Source organism: Erinaceus europaeus, chromosome 7 (genome assembly GCF_950295315.1).
Source record: "Erinaceus europaeus chromosome 7, mEriEur2.1, whole genome shotgun sequence".
NCBI lineage: Eukaryota > Metazoa > Chordata > Mammalia > Eulipotyphla > Erinaceidae > Erinaceus > Erinaceus europaeus.
This window is the reverse complement of record NC_080168.1, coordinates 46,424,169-46,441,471: the sequence shown is the minus strand read 5'-3', so window position 1 is coordinate 46,441,471 and position 17,303 is coordinate 46,424,169. Positions and strand designations below refer to the sequence as shown.

General features: G+C 44.8%; 1 protein-coding gene across 4 annotated transcripts in view; it reads left to right on the top strand.

Moving 5' to 3' along the window:
• Positions 1-1,994: 1,994 nt before the first annotated feature.
• The window catches only part of PRDM4 (PR/SET domain 4), a 54,168-nt gene continuing 38,859 nt past the window's right edge, over positions 1,995-17,303 (top strand). For 2 of the 4 annotated variants that reach the window (XM_060194356.1, XM_007540044.3), the window contains exons 1-2: positions 1,995-2,438; positions 12,036-12,169. In XM_060194356.1, coding sequence (XP_060050339.1) covers positions 12,037-12,169 — 133 coding nt within the window. In that variant the 5' untranslated portion in view covers positions 1,995-2,438; position 12,036. Of the gene's footprint in view, positions 2,439-11,563; positions 11,642-12,035; positions 12,170-15,078; positions 15,209-17,303 lie in introns of those variants that run through there. The other 2 variants (XM_060194355.1, XM_060194357.1) reach the window with 2 other exon arrangements.

Below are 17,303 nucleotides of genomic sequence, written 5' to 3'. Positions count from 1 at the left end.
GTAAAGGAAGTAAAACATGTGAGTTGATACTGCTAGAGGCAATTTAGGACTAGCAAAGTCCTGGTCTAGCAGTCACATGGACATTTACCTGCAAGACCCTGCCTATGTTTCTGACATTCCAGGGCAGTTTCCAGTTACCCATTGGAACCCAGAGGGCAGAGGAAGTGAAGAGCAGAACTGGATATGAAAGGGCAGGGGAGGGAGCCAGGTGGTGATGTAGCGGGTTAAGCGCACATGGGACAAAGCACAAGGACCAGCATGAGGATCCCAGTTCAAGTCCCTGGCTCCTCACCTGCAGGGGGTTCTCTTCACAGGATGTGAAGCAAGTCTGCAGGTGTCTATCTTTCTCTCCCCCTCTCTGTCTTCCCCTCCTCTCTTGATTTCTCTCTGTCCTATCCAACAACGAGAATAATAACAACAATGACGATAAACAACAAGGGCAACAAAAGGGAGTAAACTTTAGGAAAAAAAAGGCTGGGGATAGTCGCCACATTCTCCAGTGACCCTTGTGTGCATGAGCTATGTCTCTTTCCTCTAAAGTTTGTTTTGCCTGTATCATGGGGTCCCTGGTTTATGGGACAAACTGGACACTGTGGGACTTTTTCCAGACTTTTCTCAAATTGCACTCCTGACTCTTCTCCAAAACGCTGTATAACTTTACCTTTTTACAGGAGATTAAGTTTTCAAAACTCCCCAGACTTTGCTGAAGTTCAAGACATAAGTCGTTTTTCTTGTTTAACTTAAAATATTTTATTTACTGGGAGTCAGGTGATTGCGTAGCGGGTTAGGTACACATGGCACAAAGCGCAAGGACTGTCGTAAGGATCCGGGTTCAAGCTCCCGTTCCCCACCTGCAGGGGTGTCGCTTCACAGGCGGTGAAGTAGGTCTGCAGGTGTCTATCTTTGTCTCCCTCTCTGTCTTCCCCTCCGCTCTCCATTTCTCTCTGTCCTATCCAACAACAATGACATCAAGAACAACAATAATAACTACAACAATGAAACATCAAGGGCAACAAAAGGGAATAAATAAATAAATATAAAAATATTTTATTTATTTTTGGATAGAGAAATTGAGAGGAAAGGGGGAGGGAGCGAAGGAGACACCGCTTCACTGTTTGTGACAATTCTTCCCCCCTGCAGGTGTCCTTTGTATGCCTGTGTTCGGTAAATGTGTTCCTAATGAGAAGGAGTTCTTAGCTCTTTGTTCTGCGGGATATGGAAACTACCAAGCAGTGTGTTGTATCAATAGTTTCAAGGTCGAGTCTTTGAGAGCTTGGGGCCATTTTCCTTTAAAGCCATCACAGTGTAGTCCAGGCTCAGCATAGGGCCTGGCATGCAGGAGGGAGCAAGAGAGAAGGGGAAGGAAATCCTACAACCAACCCCCCAACCACCACCATTCCTGAAGGGCGACCTTAGGTGTAACAAGGTGAAACCTATTGAGACACGCCCCCTCCTCCATTGCTACTGGGCAACATCGCTAACATTTTAAGGCTAAGTCCCTTATTTGGGCTTGTCTGGGCCCACGCTTCCCAGGCAGCCGGATGCCAAGAAGACTGAAACCCGGGGTTCTGACCGGATTCAGAGTTCAAGACTAGAAAAGGCTCGTCGCCCCCGGTTGCCTAGCAACTTAGGGTCGATCTCTCGGCACTCGACTGGATACGGCCAGGCAGAGTCGCGGCGCTCGGAGACCGAGTTTCTCGCGGTCCTTCGGCGCGCACGCGCGGTAGGGGCCGTACGAGAGTCTTGTGGAGCGGCGAGGAATACCTGGGCGGCGCAGGCTCGTGGGGCGGAGGGGCGCGCGCACGAGGGGCGGGGGACACGCAAGGAGGGGGGCGGGGCGGCGGGCGTCGAGAGTGGCTGAGGAGCCGGAAACGCGCCTGCGAGGGTGCGGCCCTGAGGCGGCGGCGGGGCCGGGCCCGGGGCCGGGGCCGGGGCCGTGACCGGGGCCGGAACCGGGGCCGGAACCAGGGTCGTGCGGGAAACCTTAGGCGAGCGGTCCTCGGGGCGCGGGGGTCGAGCGGGCGGGGAGGGCATGGAGGCGAGCTCTGCCCGGATGAGGAGCGTAGCGCTGAGGCGGGCGGGCGGCCCGGGGAGGCAGCGTGAGCGGCGCCGGGGCTCCTCGCGCGCGGGGCGGGGGCCGCGTCCTCGTGGTGCTGGCGCTGACCGCCATCGTCTCCCTGCGCAGGTCGCACAGCGCCCCTCCCGAAGCTGCTGCAGGACGGGCCCCGCCGTCCCTCCGGCATGCCTTTTCTCGCGGCGGGGTGCGCGGCCGCCGACCCGCGGGGGAAGCGGAGCGGCCCCGGGGCGGCGTGGGGGTCTAGGGCCCGCGCTGGAGCCGCGGTGGTGAGCGGGATGCGCTAGCGCGTGATCCCGCAGCGCGTCCCGCAGCCGGTGCCCCGCCGCCCGGGCGCTGCCCGCAGCCGGCCCGCGCTCCCCAGGTGAGTGTTCCCGTGCCCGCGGGCTGTTTCCTTTTCTTGTCGGCCGCTGGACGGTCCCGGGTGGGACTCGGAAGTGGGGGTGTTTGTGACTGCGCCCCGAGGAGGACGAGCGAGCAGAGCGGAGCGGGCCCGGTGCGAGCGAGCGGTCGCTGCCGACAGTGCGGCGAGGATGGTGGGCTCCGGGCACCTGTTGGCGCGGTTCCTGTCGCCTTTGGCGCCGCCCGAAAGCGGGTCCTGAGCTCCTTGCTTGGCCTCGCCGCCAATTTTGCGGGTTGCCATTGGACTGCGGTGGTAAATGTGGAGACACTGGTAATTGTGCTGGCGTCATGCTAACGTGGAAAATGCTTCATGTGCGCAGGATTATGCCAAGGAAATAGTTTCATCTGGCTGCTTTATTGTATTTATTTACTTATTTTGCCTCCAGGGTTATCTCAGAGCTCGCTGCCTACACTCCCAAGTCCACTGCTCCTTGAGGCCAATTTTCCCATTTTTTTCTTGCCCATGTCATTGCTGTTGTTGGAAAGGACAGAGAAATCGAGAGAGGAGGGGAAGACGGGGGGGGGGGGGGGGGGGGCACAAAGACACTTGCAGACCTGCTTTACCTTTTGTGAAGAGACCGTCCTGCAGGTGGTGAGGGGGGGCTCGAACGGGGTTCCTTGTGCTTCGCGCTATGTGCGCTTAATCTGGTGAGCTACCGCCCTGCCCCGATGCTTTTGCTTTTATTTATTCATTTGTTTATTTCTTTAGCCACCAGGGTTATTGCTGTATTGCTGGGGCTCAGTGCTTTATGAGCCCACCACTACCGGTGGCCATTTTTATTGGTTTTATTTATTTTAAAACTATTGTATATTTATTGGATAGAGATAAGAGGAAGTGAGAGGGAACGAGAAGATAGCAAGGAAGAGGGACTGAGATGCCTCCAGCTGCTCTGCTTCACCGCTTGAGAGGATTTTCCCCCCAGCGAGTGGGGGCCGGGGGCTCAAACCCAGGTTCGTGAACATTGTAGCATGTGCGCTCAACCGGGTGCGCCACCAGTCAGCCCCTATTTATTTGTTTAATTTCCTATTATTTTTTACTAGAGCACTACTCAGTTCTGGCTTGTGGTGTGGGGAGTGAACCTGGGACCTTAGAGCCTCAGGTATGAGTTTTTATAACCATTATGCTATCTTCCCTCACCCTTATTATTATATTTATATTTTGATCGGACAGGGAGACATTTAGAGGGAGAGAGAAACACCTGCAGACCTGCTTCCCCGCTCTTGAAGCATCTCCCATGCAGGTGGGGAGTAGCGGCTCACACCTATGACCTAGTGCTTAGTAACTTGATATCTTAACCAGGTGCGCCACCAGGCCCCAATATTTGTCCTTTAAAAGATCTTTTTAAAGCTTTTCATAGATTGTGTTTTCAGGATACGGTGTATAGAATTCATTGAAGTTTACTAGAGCTACCCATTGCATATAGGAAAGTGGCTGTATTACAGTCAGCTTATTTATATTTTTATTTTTGCCAGAGCACTGATCAACTGGCTTATGGCAGTGTGGGGGATTGAACCTGGGGCCTCAGAGCCTCAAGAATTAGCATCAGGGGAATCGGGTGGTAGCGCAGTGGGTTAAGCTCACGTGGTGTAAAAGTGCAAGGACCGGTATAAGGATCCTGGTTCGAGCCCCCGGCTCTCCCCCTGCAGGGGTGTCACTTCACAGGTGGTAAAGCAGGTCTGCAGGTGTCTATCTTTGTCTCCCCCTCTCTGTTTCCCCTCCTCTCTCCATTTCTCTCTGTCCTATCTAACAATGACATCAATAATAACAATAACTACAACAATAATAAAAAAAAACAAGGGCAACAAAAGGGAAAATAAATAATTTTAAAGAAAAGAATTAGCATCAGTTTGCATAACCATTGTGCAGTCTCCCTCACTTTACTGTCAGCTCTTATATTCTAAGGAAAGGTTACAGTATCAGCATGTCAAATGGTTCAGCTTTAGTATGCGTGGGATAGAAGCACATGAATGAAACTACTACAAATAGGAAAGAAAAGTCTAACACCTTGATTCTGGACATTTTCTCTCTGGAGATTGTTTTCTCAATTTGCAAGAACCTGGGTTCAAGCCCCTAGTACCCTCTTGCAGGGGGAAAGTTTTGCCAGTGGTGAAGCAGTGCTGCACGTCTCTTTGTTTCTCTACCTCTTTACCTCCCCCTTCCTCTCAATTTCTGGCTGTGTTCATCCAATAAATAAAGATAATTTTAAAAAGCATTTACTTGGGAGCCGGGCGGTAGCACAGCGGGTTAAGCACAGGTGGCGCTAAGCGCAAGGACCAGCATGAGGATCCCGGTTCCAGCCCCCGGCTCCCCACCTGCAGGGGAGTCGCTTCACAGGCGGTGAAGCAGATCTGCAGGTGTCTGTCTTTCTCTCCTCCTCTCTGTCTTCCCCTCCTCTCTCCATTTCTCTCTGTCCTATCCAACAACGACAACAACAATAATAACTACAACAATAAAACAACAAGGGCAACAAAAGGGAATAAATAAATAAAATTACAAAAAAAAATTTTAAAAAAAGCATTTACTTATGGTGGGGGAGACAGCTTAGTATTAGAGCAGCGGGTTAAGTGTATGCGGCGCAGAGCACAAGGATGGGTGCGAGGATCCCAGTTCCAGACCCTCTCACCTGCAGAGGGGTCGCTTTATAAGCAGTAAAGCAGGTTTGCAGGTGTCTCTTTCTCTCCCCCTCTGTCTCCCCTCCTGTCTTGGTTTCTCTCTGTCCTCTCCAACAATAATGATATCAGTGACAACAACAATAATGACAACAATGATAAACAATAAGGGAAACAAAGGGGAAAAAGAGCCTCCAGGAGCAGTGGATTTGAGTGCAACACCGAGCCCCAGCAATAAAGCATTTTCCTTGTGATTATAAATAGAACATATCTTTACTGCTTATTGCCTGGAAATTTTCACACACACAAGATTTATTAAGAGATCAGACTCACCCTGACATATGCAGTGCCAGAGATCAAGCCCAGGGCTTCATATGTAAGTCCTGTGCTTAGGGTGAGTCTCATGAAGATCGTACTATAAATTACCATATCTGCATCCTCGTTGTGGGATGCTAGTTACCTTTCTTTGCATAATGACTGCAGAGTCACTACATTTTTCTTTTCTTTTTTTTTTTTGAGTCACTACATTTTAATGACTCACAACAAAGCAGAAATTTACTGAGTTTACCACATTAAACTCTGGATTGAGAAGGCCTAAGGATAAATCTAGAAACACAGTTTTGATTTTTATCTTGAGATTAGGTGCACAGATTAATATTCAGGAATTGTTAGAATGGGAATTGAAGCCACAAACTATTACATTATGTATTTTAAAAAATATTTATTTATTTTCCCCTTTGTTGCCCTTGTTTCATTGTTGTAGTTGTTGTTGGACAGGACAGAGAGAAATGGAGAGAGGTAGGGAAGACAGAGGGGGAGAGAAAGATAGACACCTGCAGACCTGCTTCACTGCCTGTGAAATGACTCCCCTGCAGGTGGGGATCCTTATGCAGTGTTTGCGCTTTGTGCCACGTGCGCTTAACCCGCTGTGCTACCGCCCGACTCCCCTATTACATTATGTTTTTAAAAAGTATTGTATGGCCTGTGACTAGGGCCTGGATAATGTACAGCTTTGCCCTGAGCACATGGTTCCCTCTGCATTGAAGGAAACTTGAGTGTTGTGGTCTCTCTCTCTGCCTTTTTTTTTTTTTTTTTCTTCAGGGTTATTAGGGTTAGGAATCCACTGCTCCTGGAGGCTATTTTTTCCCCTTTTGTTGCCCTTGTTGTCTATCGTTATTGTTGCTGTTATAATTGCTGTCCTTGTTGGATAGGACAGAGAGAAATTGAGAGAGGAGGGGGAGACAGGGAGAGAAAGATACCTGCAGACCTGCTTCACCGATTGTGAAGCAACCCCCCCTGCAGGTGGTGAGCCAGAGGCACCATGTGGTCTTAACCCACTGTGCTGTCACCTGCCTCCCCCACACACATTTTTTAACACTGGGGATTTTAGTTTCAGAAGATACCTGGTCAGGGGGGCCAGGTGCTGGTGCACATATGCAATCAAGTGCAAGGACCTGGGTTTGAGTCCCTATTCCCCACAAGTGGTGAAACAAGTGCTGCAGGGGGTCCCCCCCCCTCAATCTTCGCTACCTCTCTCAATTTCTCTGTCTTATCCAATAAAGAAAGAAAGAAAGGAAGAAAGAAAGAAAGAAAAAGGAGAGAAAAAAAGTGGCTGCCAGGAGCAGTGGATTAGTGCAGGCACAGCCATAATCCCGGAGGCAATAAAAAAAAAAAAGGGAGTCCGGCGGTAGTGCAGCGAGCTAAGCGCACGTGGCGCAAAGCACAAGGACCGGCATAAGGAGCCGGGTTTGAGCCCCTGGCTCCCCACCTGCAGGGGAGTCTCTTCACAGGCGGTGAAGCAGGTCTGCAGGTGTCTATCTTTCTCTCCCCCTCTCTCTGTCTTCCCCTCCTCTCTCCATTTCTCTCTGTCCTATCCAACAACGACAACAACAATGACATCAATAACAACAATAATAACTACAACAATAAAAAAACAAGGGCAACAAAAGGAAATAAATAAATATAAAAAATATAAAAATAAAAAAAAGAAAAAGAAAATCTGACCAGGGACAAGGTTGAAGTCTGTGGACATAGAATAATTTTATATTCAGGAATTGTTTTATGCAGAACTTTAAACGTGCCCCCTAGTATACATAAATTCTAATGTGATGAAACTGTAAAAGGCACAGTGATTTTTTAATTGTAATTGTTTTTTTTTCAAATTGTAATTAAAAGTTTGGGTTACATTTTAGAATATGTGTATGTGTTTATTGCATTTGACAGGGCAAAGAGAAATTGAGAGGGGAGGGAGGGAGAAAGGTAGACACATACAGACCTGATTTACTTCTCATGAACCTCCTCCTCTAGCAGACCAGGGCCTTGGACCTGGGTCATTGCACATGGTAATTAACGTGTGTGTTCAACTGGGAGTGCCACGTAAAAGCTGGGATTTCTTGTTTGTTTTTTTTTTTTTTTTTTGCCTCCAGGGTTATCGCTGGGGCTCAGTGCCTGCACTATGAATCTACTGCTCCTGGAGGCTTTTTTTTCTCCCCCCTTTTGTCACACTTGCTATTGCTGTTGTTGGATGGGACAGAGAGAAATGGAGAGAGAAGGGGGGGAAGATACACCTCTGCAGACCTGCTTCACCGCTTGGGAGGTGACCCCCCCTGCAGGTGGGGAGCCAGGGACTTGAACCGGGATCCTTGTGCTGGTTCTTGAGCTTTGTGCCACATATGCTTAACCCACTGTGCTTAATTCGACTCCCAGATTTTACCATTCTTAAGAAACAAAACCTGTTTAGATTTGTTTCTACTGCTAAGGAATATGTAGAGCCATTTGATTTCTTCTCTCCTTTGTCACCTCTGCCATGTACAGAAGCTCTAATAGAACATATGTTACTGTGGTACTGGGTATGAGGGTTAGAAGCCATTTAGTGGCCGCCTTTGGATAGCCCAGTGGCTAACCTCTTGAAATTATTGGGTTGCCAGAAAAGTCATGATACATTTTTGCATAGAAAAAGTCATGATTTTTCTGACAACCCAGTATGTTCATAATATAACAGTCTCAAAATTATGACTGTTCATTATATTACTATTATTTTAAGACAATTTATTTGTTGACAGAAGTTAGAGAGCCAGAGAATCACTCTGGCACACGGGATGCTGGGTATCAATGCTCCCAAGTTCAGTACTTTACTTACTGCACCACCTCCTGGGTCCCAATAATTATTTTCTCTTTTCTTTTTCTTTACTAATGAGAGAGGCAGAGAGAGCCACTGTAACTGGCATTGGCATTGTTGGGAACTTAGGACCTCATGCTTAAGTGTCCAATACTGAGCCAGGAACTGTCTTAACAGAGTACTGGAGCTAAAGGGTTGACATTGCAGGCCTGGCTTCTGTGGGCACTGAAGTGAAACATGTTGAGGTGGTACTGGTTGCATTGATTAGGTTGAGATCAGCAGATGCAGTATCAGTTAGTATGTGTCGAGAGAAGCCTGCTGGAAAACGAGCCCCATAGCAGAGGTCCCAGGACTGGGAGAAATAAGGGTTTTATAGAGAATGGTTCCTGCTGTTTTATGAGTTAAGAAGGCAATAGATAGTTATTATTATAACCAAGTTACTTGGACTTTGAAAATCCCATTGTTAGGATTTTTTGTATCATACAAGACCTCACCATGATTTATGTCATTTAATGCTATCTTTTTTTTTTTTTTTTGGTGGTGTGGGGATTGAACCTGGGACCTTGTAGCCTAAGGTATAACAGTTTGCATAGCAGTTATGCTGTCTACCCGCCCTATATAGCCCCTTCCTTCCTTCCTTCCTTCCTTCCTTCCTTCCTTCCTTCCTTCCTTCCTTCCATTCTCTCCAGGGTTATTGCTGGAGCTCGGTGCCTGCGCTTGAATCCACTGCTCCTGGAGGCCATTTTCCCCCATTTTTATTGCCCTTGTTGTTGTTGGATAGGACAGAGAGAAGTTGTGAGAGGAGGGGAAGACAGAGGGGGAGAGAAAGATAGACACTTGCAGACCTGCTTCACTTGTGAAGCGACCCCCCCTGTAGGTGGGGAGTCAGGGGCTCGAACTGGGATCCTTAAGCCAGTCCTTGTTCTTCATGCCACGTGTGCTTAACTTGCTGTGCTGCTACCCGGCTCCCCTATAACTGTATCTCATGTAGTGATGCAACCAGTTGTTTCTGGTCTGTCTGCTCTAAGATTATAGGTGGCTTAATATTTCAAAGAAAAAGACATTATTAGAAATGTATTAACTTAAGCCCACGGTTGAGATTCAAAAAAGGTCCAATATTTTACCCATTGTGCCTCTTCTTGGGACTCATTATTGCTTACTGGTAGCAGTCTCCAGTAATGTCTTATTCAGATCACTGTTTTACTCTAATGTTCTTTTTAAAAAAATTTTTATTTATTTATTTTAAATTTTATTTATTTTTATTAAATTTTATTTGTTGCCCTTTTTTATTGTTGTTGTAGTTGTTGTTGTTGTTAGATATGACAGAGAGAAATGGAGAGAGGAGGGGAAGACAGAGAAGGGGAGAGAAAGCTAGACACCTGCAGACCTGCTTCACTGCCTGTCAAGTGACTCCTACAGGTGGGGAGCTGGGGGCTTGAACTGGGATCCTTATGCAGTCCTTGTGCTTGGCGCCACGTGCGCTTAACCCGCTGCGCTACCGCCCAACTCCCTACTCTAATGTTTTTAATGGCAGTATAAGATGGTTTACATAGAAAAGGTGGTTTTCAAATTCTGTAGCCTGCTCAGAATAGTCTATAGATAAAAAACTTGGTGTGGTGAGGGTAGATAGCATAATGGTTATGCAGAGACCCTCATGCCTGAGGCTCTAAAGCCCCAGGTTCAATCTACAGGGAGGTACAGAAATCATTGGTGGTATGGGAATTGGCACGCATGGTAGATAAGGCATTAGACTCCCAAGCATGAGGTCCTGAGTTCAGTCCCCAGCAGCACATGTACCAGAGTCTGGTTTTTTCTCTATATCTTTGTCATTAATGAATAAATAAAATCTAAAAAAACAAAAACAAAAAAACCGTGGTGTGGGCTTGGGACACAGCAAAAGACTTTCATACTTGAGACTCAGGTCACAGGTTCAGTTCCCAGCATCACCATAACCCAGAGTTGAGTAGTGCTCTCATCTTTCTGTATCTCTTATTCATTAAAGAATAACTTAAAAAAAACCAGCTTATTGAAAAGTTTGACTTGCTAGAAAACCTCTTAGCAGTATTTTTCAGCATCTGTACATTTCCACTTGCTTTGGATTTGGGGGCATATGAACTTAAGTTTCCATATTTGCCTTACTTTGAAAAATTGTTAAGAGAATGTGAAATAATTTTTAATACTAGCCAAGCTTACATAATGAATCTTGGTATGTAGAAGATATTAAGATTATAATTATGTGCCTAGGAGGTGGTGCAGTGACTAAAGCTTTGGACTCAGAGCATGTGTGGAGTCCTGAGTTTGATCCCTAGCATCACATGTGCTAGAGTAATGCTGTAGTTCTTCTTAACTTCTCTTTATGTTAATAAGTCTTTTGTAAAGGATTATAATTAAGATTAATTAAAACATTGGTATAGAATGTTAACAAGATCTTGGTGTAGGTAGCTGTGCTTCATCATACCATTAATAATCAAATTCACCAGATCCGGGTGATGATACACCTGGTTGAGCACACATGTTACAGTTAAAGTTTGGGGAGATACATAAATGCAGAGACTCATGCCTAAGGCTCCAAAGCCCCAGGTTCTATCAGTGCTTTGGGAAAAGCAAGTAAGCTAGCTGTTGGAGAAAATATTGTGGGGGAAAAATAATTGATTAATAAATGCTGCCAGTGTGATTAGAACTACAAACTTTGTGTATAGGCTTTGGAACAGGCACACCTGAGTTGAATTCTGTTCTTCTGTGTGTTGTTAAGTGAGTTAATGTCTCTGATCCAGTCCTTCTCAGTAGAAAAAATGGCAGCCACCTGGGAGGCGGTGCAGTGTTGATATTAGGCTCTCAAGATGAAGTCCAGAGTTGATTCCCCAGCATGGCATGTGCCAGAGTGATGCTCTGGTTCTCTCCCTCCCTATTTTTCTCTCTTTACTCTCATTCTCCATTAAATATATATATATATATATATATATATATATATATATATATATATATATATATATATATATATATAATTTATTTCTTTATTGGGGAATTAATGTTTTACATTTGATAGTAAATACAATAGTTTGAACATGCATAACATTTCTCAGTTTTCCATATAACAATACAACCCCCACTAGGTTCTCTTTCATCCTTCTTGGACCTGTATTCTCCCCCCCACCCACCCCAGAGTCTTTTACTTTGGTGTAATACGCCAATTCCAGTTCAGGTTCTACTCGTGTTCTCCTCTGATCTTGTTTTTCAATTTCTTCCTGAGAGTGAGATCATTCCACATTCATCCTTCTGTTTCTGACTTATTTCACTTAACATGAATTTTTCAAGGTCCATCTAAGATCACCTTTTTTTTTTTTTTTTTTGGCCTCCAGGGTTATTGCTGGGGCTCAGTGCCTGCACCATGAATCCACTGCTCCTGGAGGCCATTTCTCCCCCCTTTGTTGCCCTTGGTGTGGTTATTATTGTTACTATTGATGTTCATTGTTGGATAGACAGAGAGAAATGGAGAGAATAGGGGAGGACAGAGGGAGAGAGGAAGACAGATACCTGCAGACCTGCTTCACTGCCTGTGAAGCGACTCCCAGCAGGTGGGGAGCCGGGGGCTCTAACCGGTATCTTCCGCAGGTCCTTGCGCTTTGCACCACTGTGCTTAACCCCCTGCGCTAATGCCTGACCCCCAAAATAATTTAAAAATTATAATAGTACTTATTTCAGAGTTTTGAGCATAAAAAAGGGAACATTCAAGTTCCATATCCCTACCCCCCTGGTTTTATGTTCTTGGGTATCTTACATGGAGTCATTGAAGTAATTTTTTCACAACTAGTTGTATATGCTCTTTTTTAGGATGAATGAAATGAACCTGAGCCCAGTGGGGATGGAGCAACTGACTTCATCTTCTGTGAGCAATGCCTTGCCAGTCTCAGGGAGTCACCTGGGCTTGGCTGCCTCACCCACTCACAATGCCATTCCTACCCCAGGTGAGTGGTAAGGGAGGGCAAATGAAATTTAACTTGTATACTTTGCTTAGAATATAGCAGAGCCCCTTTTAGAATGGAAGAGAGAAGGCCAGCTAAGTAACCACTTAGATGAATGCACTGTTTTGTCAGATCCAGGTTTGAACCTGGCCCCTGCCACATTGAAAGAAGCCCAGGTGCTGTGATCTCTCTTTCTGCCTCTGTATTTAAAATAGGTTCAAGTCCCCAGTCCATACCTGCAGAGGGAGAGCTTCACGAGTAGTGAAGCAATGCTAGAGCTTCACGAGTAGTGAAGCAATGCTACAGCTCTTTCCCCCTGTCTACTTTTTCCCTATCCCTCCTCTCTCAATGTCTCTATCCAAAATAAATTAAAAAAAAAATTAATGGTATTTTAAATTTATCTGTTGTTATATAGTTCTTTATAGAACCTAACATTTTAAAAAATATTTATTTACTCCCTTTTGTTGCCATTGTTGTAGTTATTATTATTGTTGTTATTGGTGTCATCATTGTTGGATAGTACAGAGAGAAATGGAGAGAGGAGGGGAAGACAGAGGGGGAGAGAAAGATAGACACCTGCAGACCTGCTTCACTGCCTGTAAAGCGACTCCCCGGGGAGCCAGGAGCTCGAACCGTGATCCTTACACCAGTCCTTGTGCTTTGTGCCACCTGCGCTTAACCCGCTGTGCTACTGCCCAACTCTCCCCCCCCAAATTTTTTTTTATATTTATTTATTTTCCCTTTTGTTGCCCTTGTTGTTTTTCATTGTTGTTGTAGTCATTGTTGTTAGATAGGACAGAGAGAAATGGAGAGAGGAGGGGAGGACAGAGGGGGAGAGAAAGACACCTGGGAGTCAGGCGGTAGCGCAGCAGGTTAAGCACAGGTGGCGCAAAGCACAAGGACCAGCGTTTGAGCCCCCGGCTCCCCACCTGCAGGGGAGTTGCTTCACAAGCCGTGAAGCAGGTCTGCAGGTGTCTCCCCCTCTATCTTTCCCTCCTTTCTTCATTTCTCTCTATCTTAACGACAATGACAACAATAAAACAAGGGCAACAAAAGAGAATATATAAATAAATATTAAAAAAAAAAGAAAGACACCTGCAGACCTGCTTCACCACCTGTGAAGCGACTCCCCTGCAGGTAGGGAGCCGGGGGCTTGAACCAGGATCCTCGTGCTGGTCCTTGAGCTTCGTGTCATGAGCGCTTGACCCACTGTGTACCACCCGACTCCCAACATGTTTGTTTTTTTAATCTGCTTGATTTCTGGACTATGACAGTTAAGTAAGGCTCATCCAAATATGGGTCTTTTCATATTCCTTTAATTGCTACAAAAGAAATCTTTTTAAAAAATGTGTTAAGATTTATGTCTTGGGAGTAAAACAGCTCACCTGGTTATTGTGTTGCTTTGTCATGTAAGCAAGTCATGTTTGAACCCAGGCCCCCACTGCACTGAAGGAAGCCTCAGTGCTGTATGTAGTCTCCTTCACTCTCTCCCTGTCTGCCTTTCTGTCACTAAGAAAACAATTTATTTCCTGGAGTAAAAGATCGCTTGCTGGGTAGGATGTGTGCCTTGCCATAAACATGACATTGAGGGAGCCCTGTGCTATTGGTTTATTTTCATCTCTCTTTGCTAATACTCTCTCCGTTGCTCTAGTGGCCCAGCCTCAGTAAAATTGCACATGCACACAGCTTTTCTTCTGAAAACAAAAACAGGAGAAAACAAACAAACCCAAAGCTTATTTCTAGGCTTAGGATATATAGTTCATCCAGCAGAACACATAATTTACTATGTAATTTATAAGGATCTGGTTTTGAGCCCTTGACTACTAGGTCTCAATTTTTTTTTTTTTAATTTCATTTATTTTTTGTTGTCATTGGTACTTCACTAGTGCGGACCCATGCTTTCAGGTAGAGAGATGCAGAGACAGACATGACAGCACTGCATTCAGAGCTTCCTTCAGTTTGGTGTGGCGGGCAGCCCCCCGTTCCGTCCTCCATTGCTGACACTATGGCCTATTTACGTAATCATTGTTTTGCCTGATCTATCTTTCTACCTCGAGACCCACTCTGCCTGTGGGGTACATTAATCCCGCCAGTTAAAACCCTAGCAATTTTGGAGTATTACACCAAAGTAAAAGACTCTGGGGTGGGTGAGTTGGTGGGGAGAATACAGGTCCATGAAAGATGATGAATGACATAGTGGGGGTTGTATTGTTAAATGGGAATCTGGGGAATGTTATGCATGTACAAACTATTGTATTTACTGTTGAATGTAAAGCATTAATTCCCCAATAAAGAAATAAATTATTTAATAAAAAAAATTAAAAAAAAGAAAAGAGTCAGGTGGTGAAATAGGCTTTAGAGATGATTAGAGTGAATCCAAAAAAAAAAAAAAATCCTAGCAATAGTTGCTACTGAAGCTTTCTACCTTCTTGCTCTTTCCTTTTTTCCACCCCCTTTCCTAGCCATTTCCTTTTCCAACTTGCTACTTCCGGTTCTAAATATATAAAAGTGTTGTCTCTGATCAATAAAGACACATTGTGTTCCTGCTGTGCCACAAGTTCCTGGTCTCTCTCCCGTGTCGCTGAGTAAGCAGCAGCCCAGGTTGGCTCTGGTTGAGTTCTCTCCAACTCAGAGAGCACATGCCCGGGAAAAAAATACCCTCATGCAAGCCCGGCATTCGTGGAGGGCTGAGTTCAAACGTGGGTCATATGAGAGACATAGCTAGCATAGTATCCCAAGTAAGCTGTCTTGCTTCCCCCCCCTTCACAAAAATAGGGTGGGACTCAGGTTATACAAAAAATATAAAAATTATGCATTGTGGTTATACAAAAATTCTTTCCTGCCTGACACTGCAAGGTCAACTTAAAAAAAATTTTTTTGTCTGCAGGGTTATTGCTGGAGCTCAATGCCAGCACTATGAATCCACTGCTCCTGGTAGCCATTTTTTTTCCCTTGTATTAGATAGGAAAGAGAGAAATTGAGAGAAGAGGGGACGAGAAAGACACCTGCAGACATGCTTCACTACTTGTGACCTTCTTGCAGGTGGGAAATTAGGTGCTCAAACTGGGATTCTTATGCTTGGTACTATGTGTGCTTAATTCATTGTGCTACTGCCCAACCCCTGGTCAACTTTTTTTTTTTAATGTTTATTTTGCATAAAGACAAATTTTGGTGAGGAAGGGAAGATAGAAAGGGAGAGAGACACTTGCAGCACTGTTTCACTGCCCATGAATTTCCCTTCTGCAGATGGGGACTGGGAGCTTGAACCTGGGTCCTTGTGAACTGTAATATGTGCGTTCAACCAAGTGCACCACCACTTGGTATCCCCCATAACTTCTTTATCCAGTTATCTGTAGATGGGCATGTAAGTTGTTTCCATTCTTTGGCTATTGTGAAGAAATAATGCAGGGAACATATAAATAATATTAAAAACATAGCCATTAGGAGCTGTAGATTAATCATGCAGGCACTGCCCCCCCCCCCAACAATAACCCTAGTAGCAATAAAATAATTAAAATAGAAAGAGGAAAAAAAAACCTTTTATACCTGAAGTACCAAAGGTTCCAGGTTCAGTCCTTGGAACCATAAGTGGAGCTTAATGGTGCTCTCGTTATAACATTTTTTTAAGAAAATATTTTGTTTTATTTATTAAAACATTTAAAAAATATTTACTACCTTTTGTTGCCCTTTTTTTAATTGTTGTAGTTGTTGTTATTGATGTCATCATTGTTGGATAGGACAGAGAGAAATGGAGAGAGGAAGGGAAGACAGGGAAAGATAGACACCTGCAGACCTGCTTCACCACCTTTAAAGCGACTTCCCTGCAGGTGGGGAGCCGGGGGCTCGAACTGGGATCACACTGGTACTTGCGCTTTGTGCCACGTGCGCTTAACCCACTGCACTATTGCCCGACTCTCTAAAAACTTTTTTTATTATCTTTATTTATTTATTGGATAGAGACAGCCAGAAATTGAGAGGGAAGGGGGGTGATAGAGAAGGAGAGAGACACCTGCAGCCCTGCTTCACCACTCATGAAGCTTTCCCCTTGCAGGTGGGGACCACAGGCTCAAACCCTGGTCCTTGTGCACTGTAACCTGCGCTCAACCAGGTACGTCACCACCCAGCCACCTAAAATATTTATTTATTTATTTATTTAGTATTTTTTTAAAATTTATTTATAAAATGGAAACTGACAAGACCATAGGATAAGAGGGGTACAGTTCCACACTAGAGAAAATATTAACACTTGAGACCTGCATGAAAAGGAAAATAAGGGGCCAGGCGGTAGCATAGTGGGTTAAGCGCACATTGCACAAAGCACAAGGACGAGCATAATGATCCTGGTTCGATCTCAGGGATTCCCACCTGCAGGGGGATCAATTCACAAGTGATAAAGCAGGTCTGCAGGTGTCTATCTTTCTCTCCCTCTCTCTGTCTTCCCTTCTCTCTCCATTTCTCTGTCCTGACCAACAACAATGACAGCAATAATAATATTAAAAACGATAAACAACAAGGGCAACAAAAAGGGGAAAATAGCTTCCAGGAGCAGTGGAATATATATATATATATTTATTTATTTATTTAAAAAATTTCTTTATTGTGGAATTAGTGTTTAACATTTGATAGTAAATATATTAGTTTGTGCATGTTTTAACATTTTTCAGTTTACAACACAACAATACAATCCCTACTAGATCTTCTGTCATCCTTTTTGGACCTTTATTCTCCCCCCACCCACCCCAGAGTCATTTACTTTGATGCAATACACCAACTCCAGTTCAGGTTCTACTTGTATTATTTCTTCTGATCTTCTTTTTTTCAACTTCTGCCTGAGAGTGAGATCATCCCATATTCATCCTTTTGTTTCTGACTTATTTCACTTAACATGATTTCTTCAAGCTCCATCCAAGATGGGCTGAAAACAGTGAAATCACTATTTTTAATAGCTGAGTAGTATTCCATTGTGTATATATACCACAACTTGCTCAGCCACTCATCTGTTGTTGGATACCTGGGTTGCTTCCAGGTTTTGGTTATTGCAAATTTTGCTGCTATGAACATAGGTATACATAGATTTTTTTGGATGGATGTGTTGGGTTCCTTAAGATATATCCCAGGAGAGGAGTTGCAGGATAAT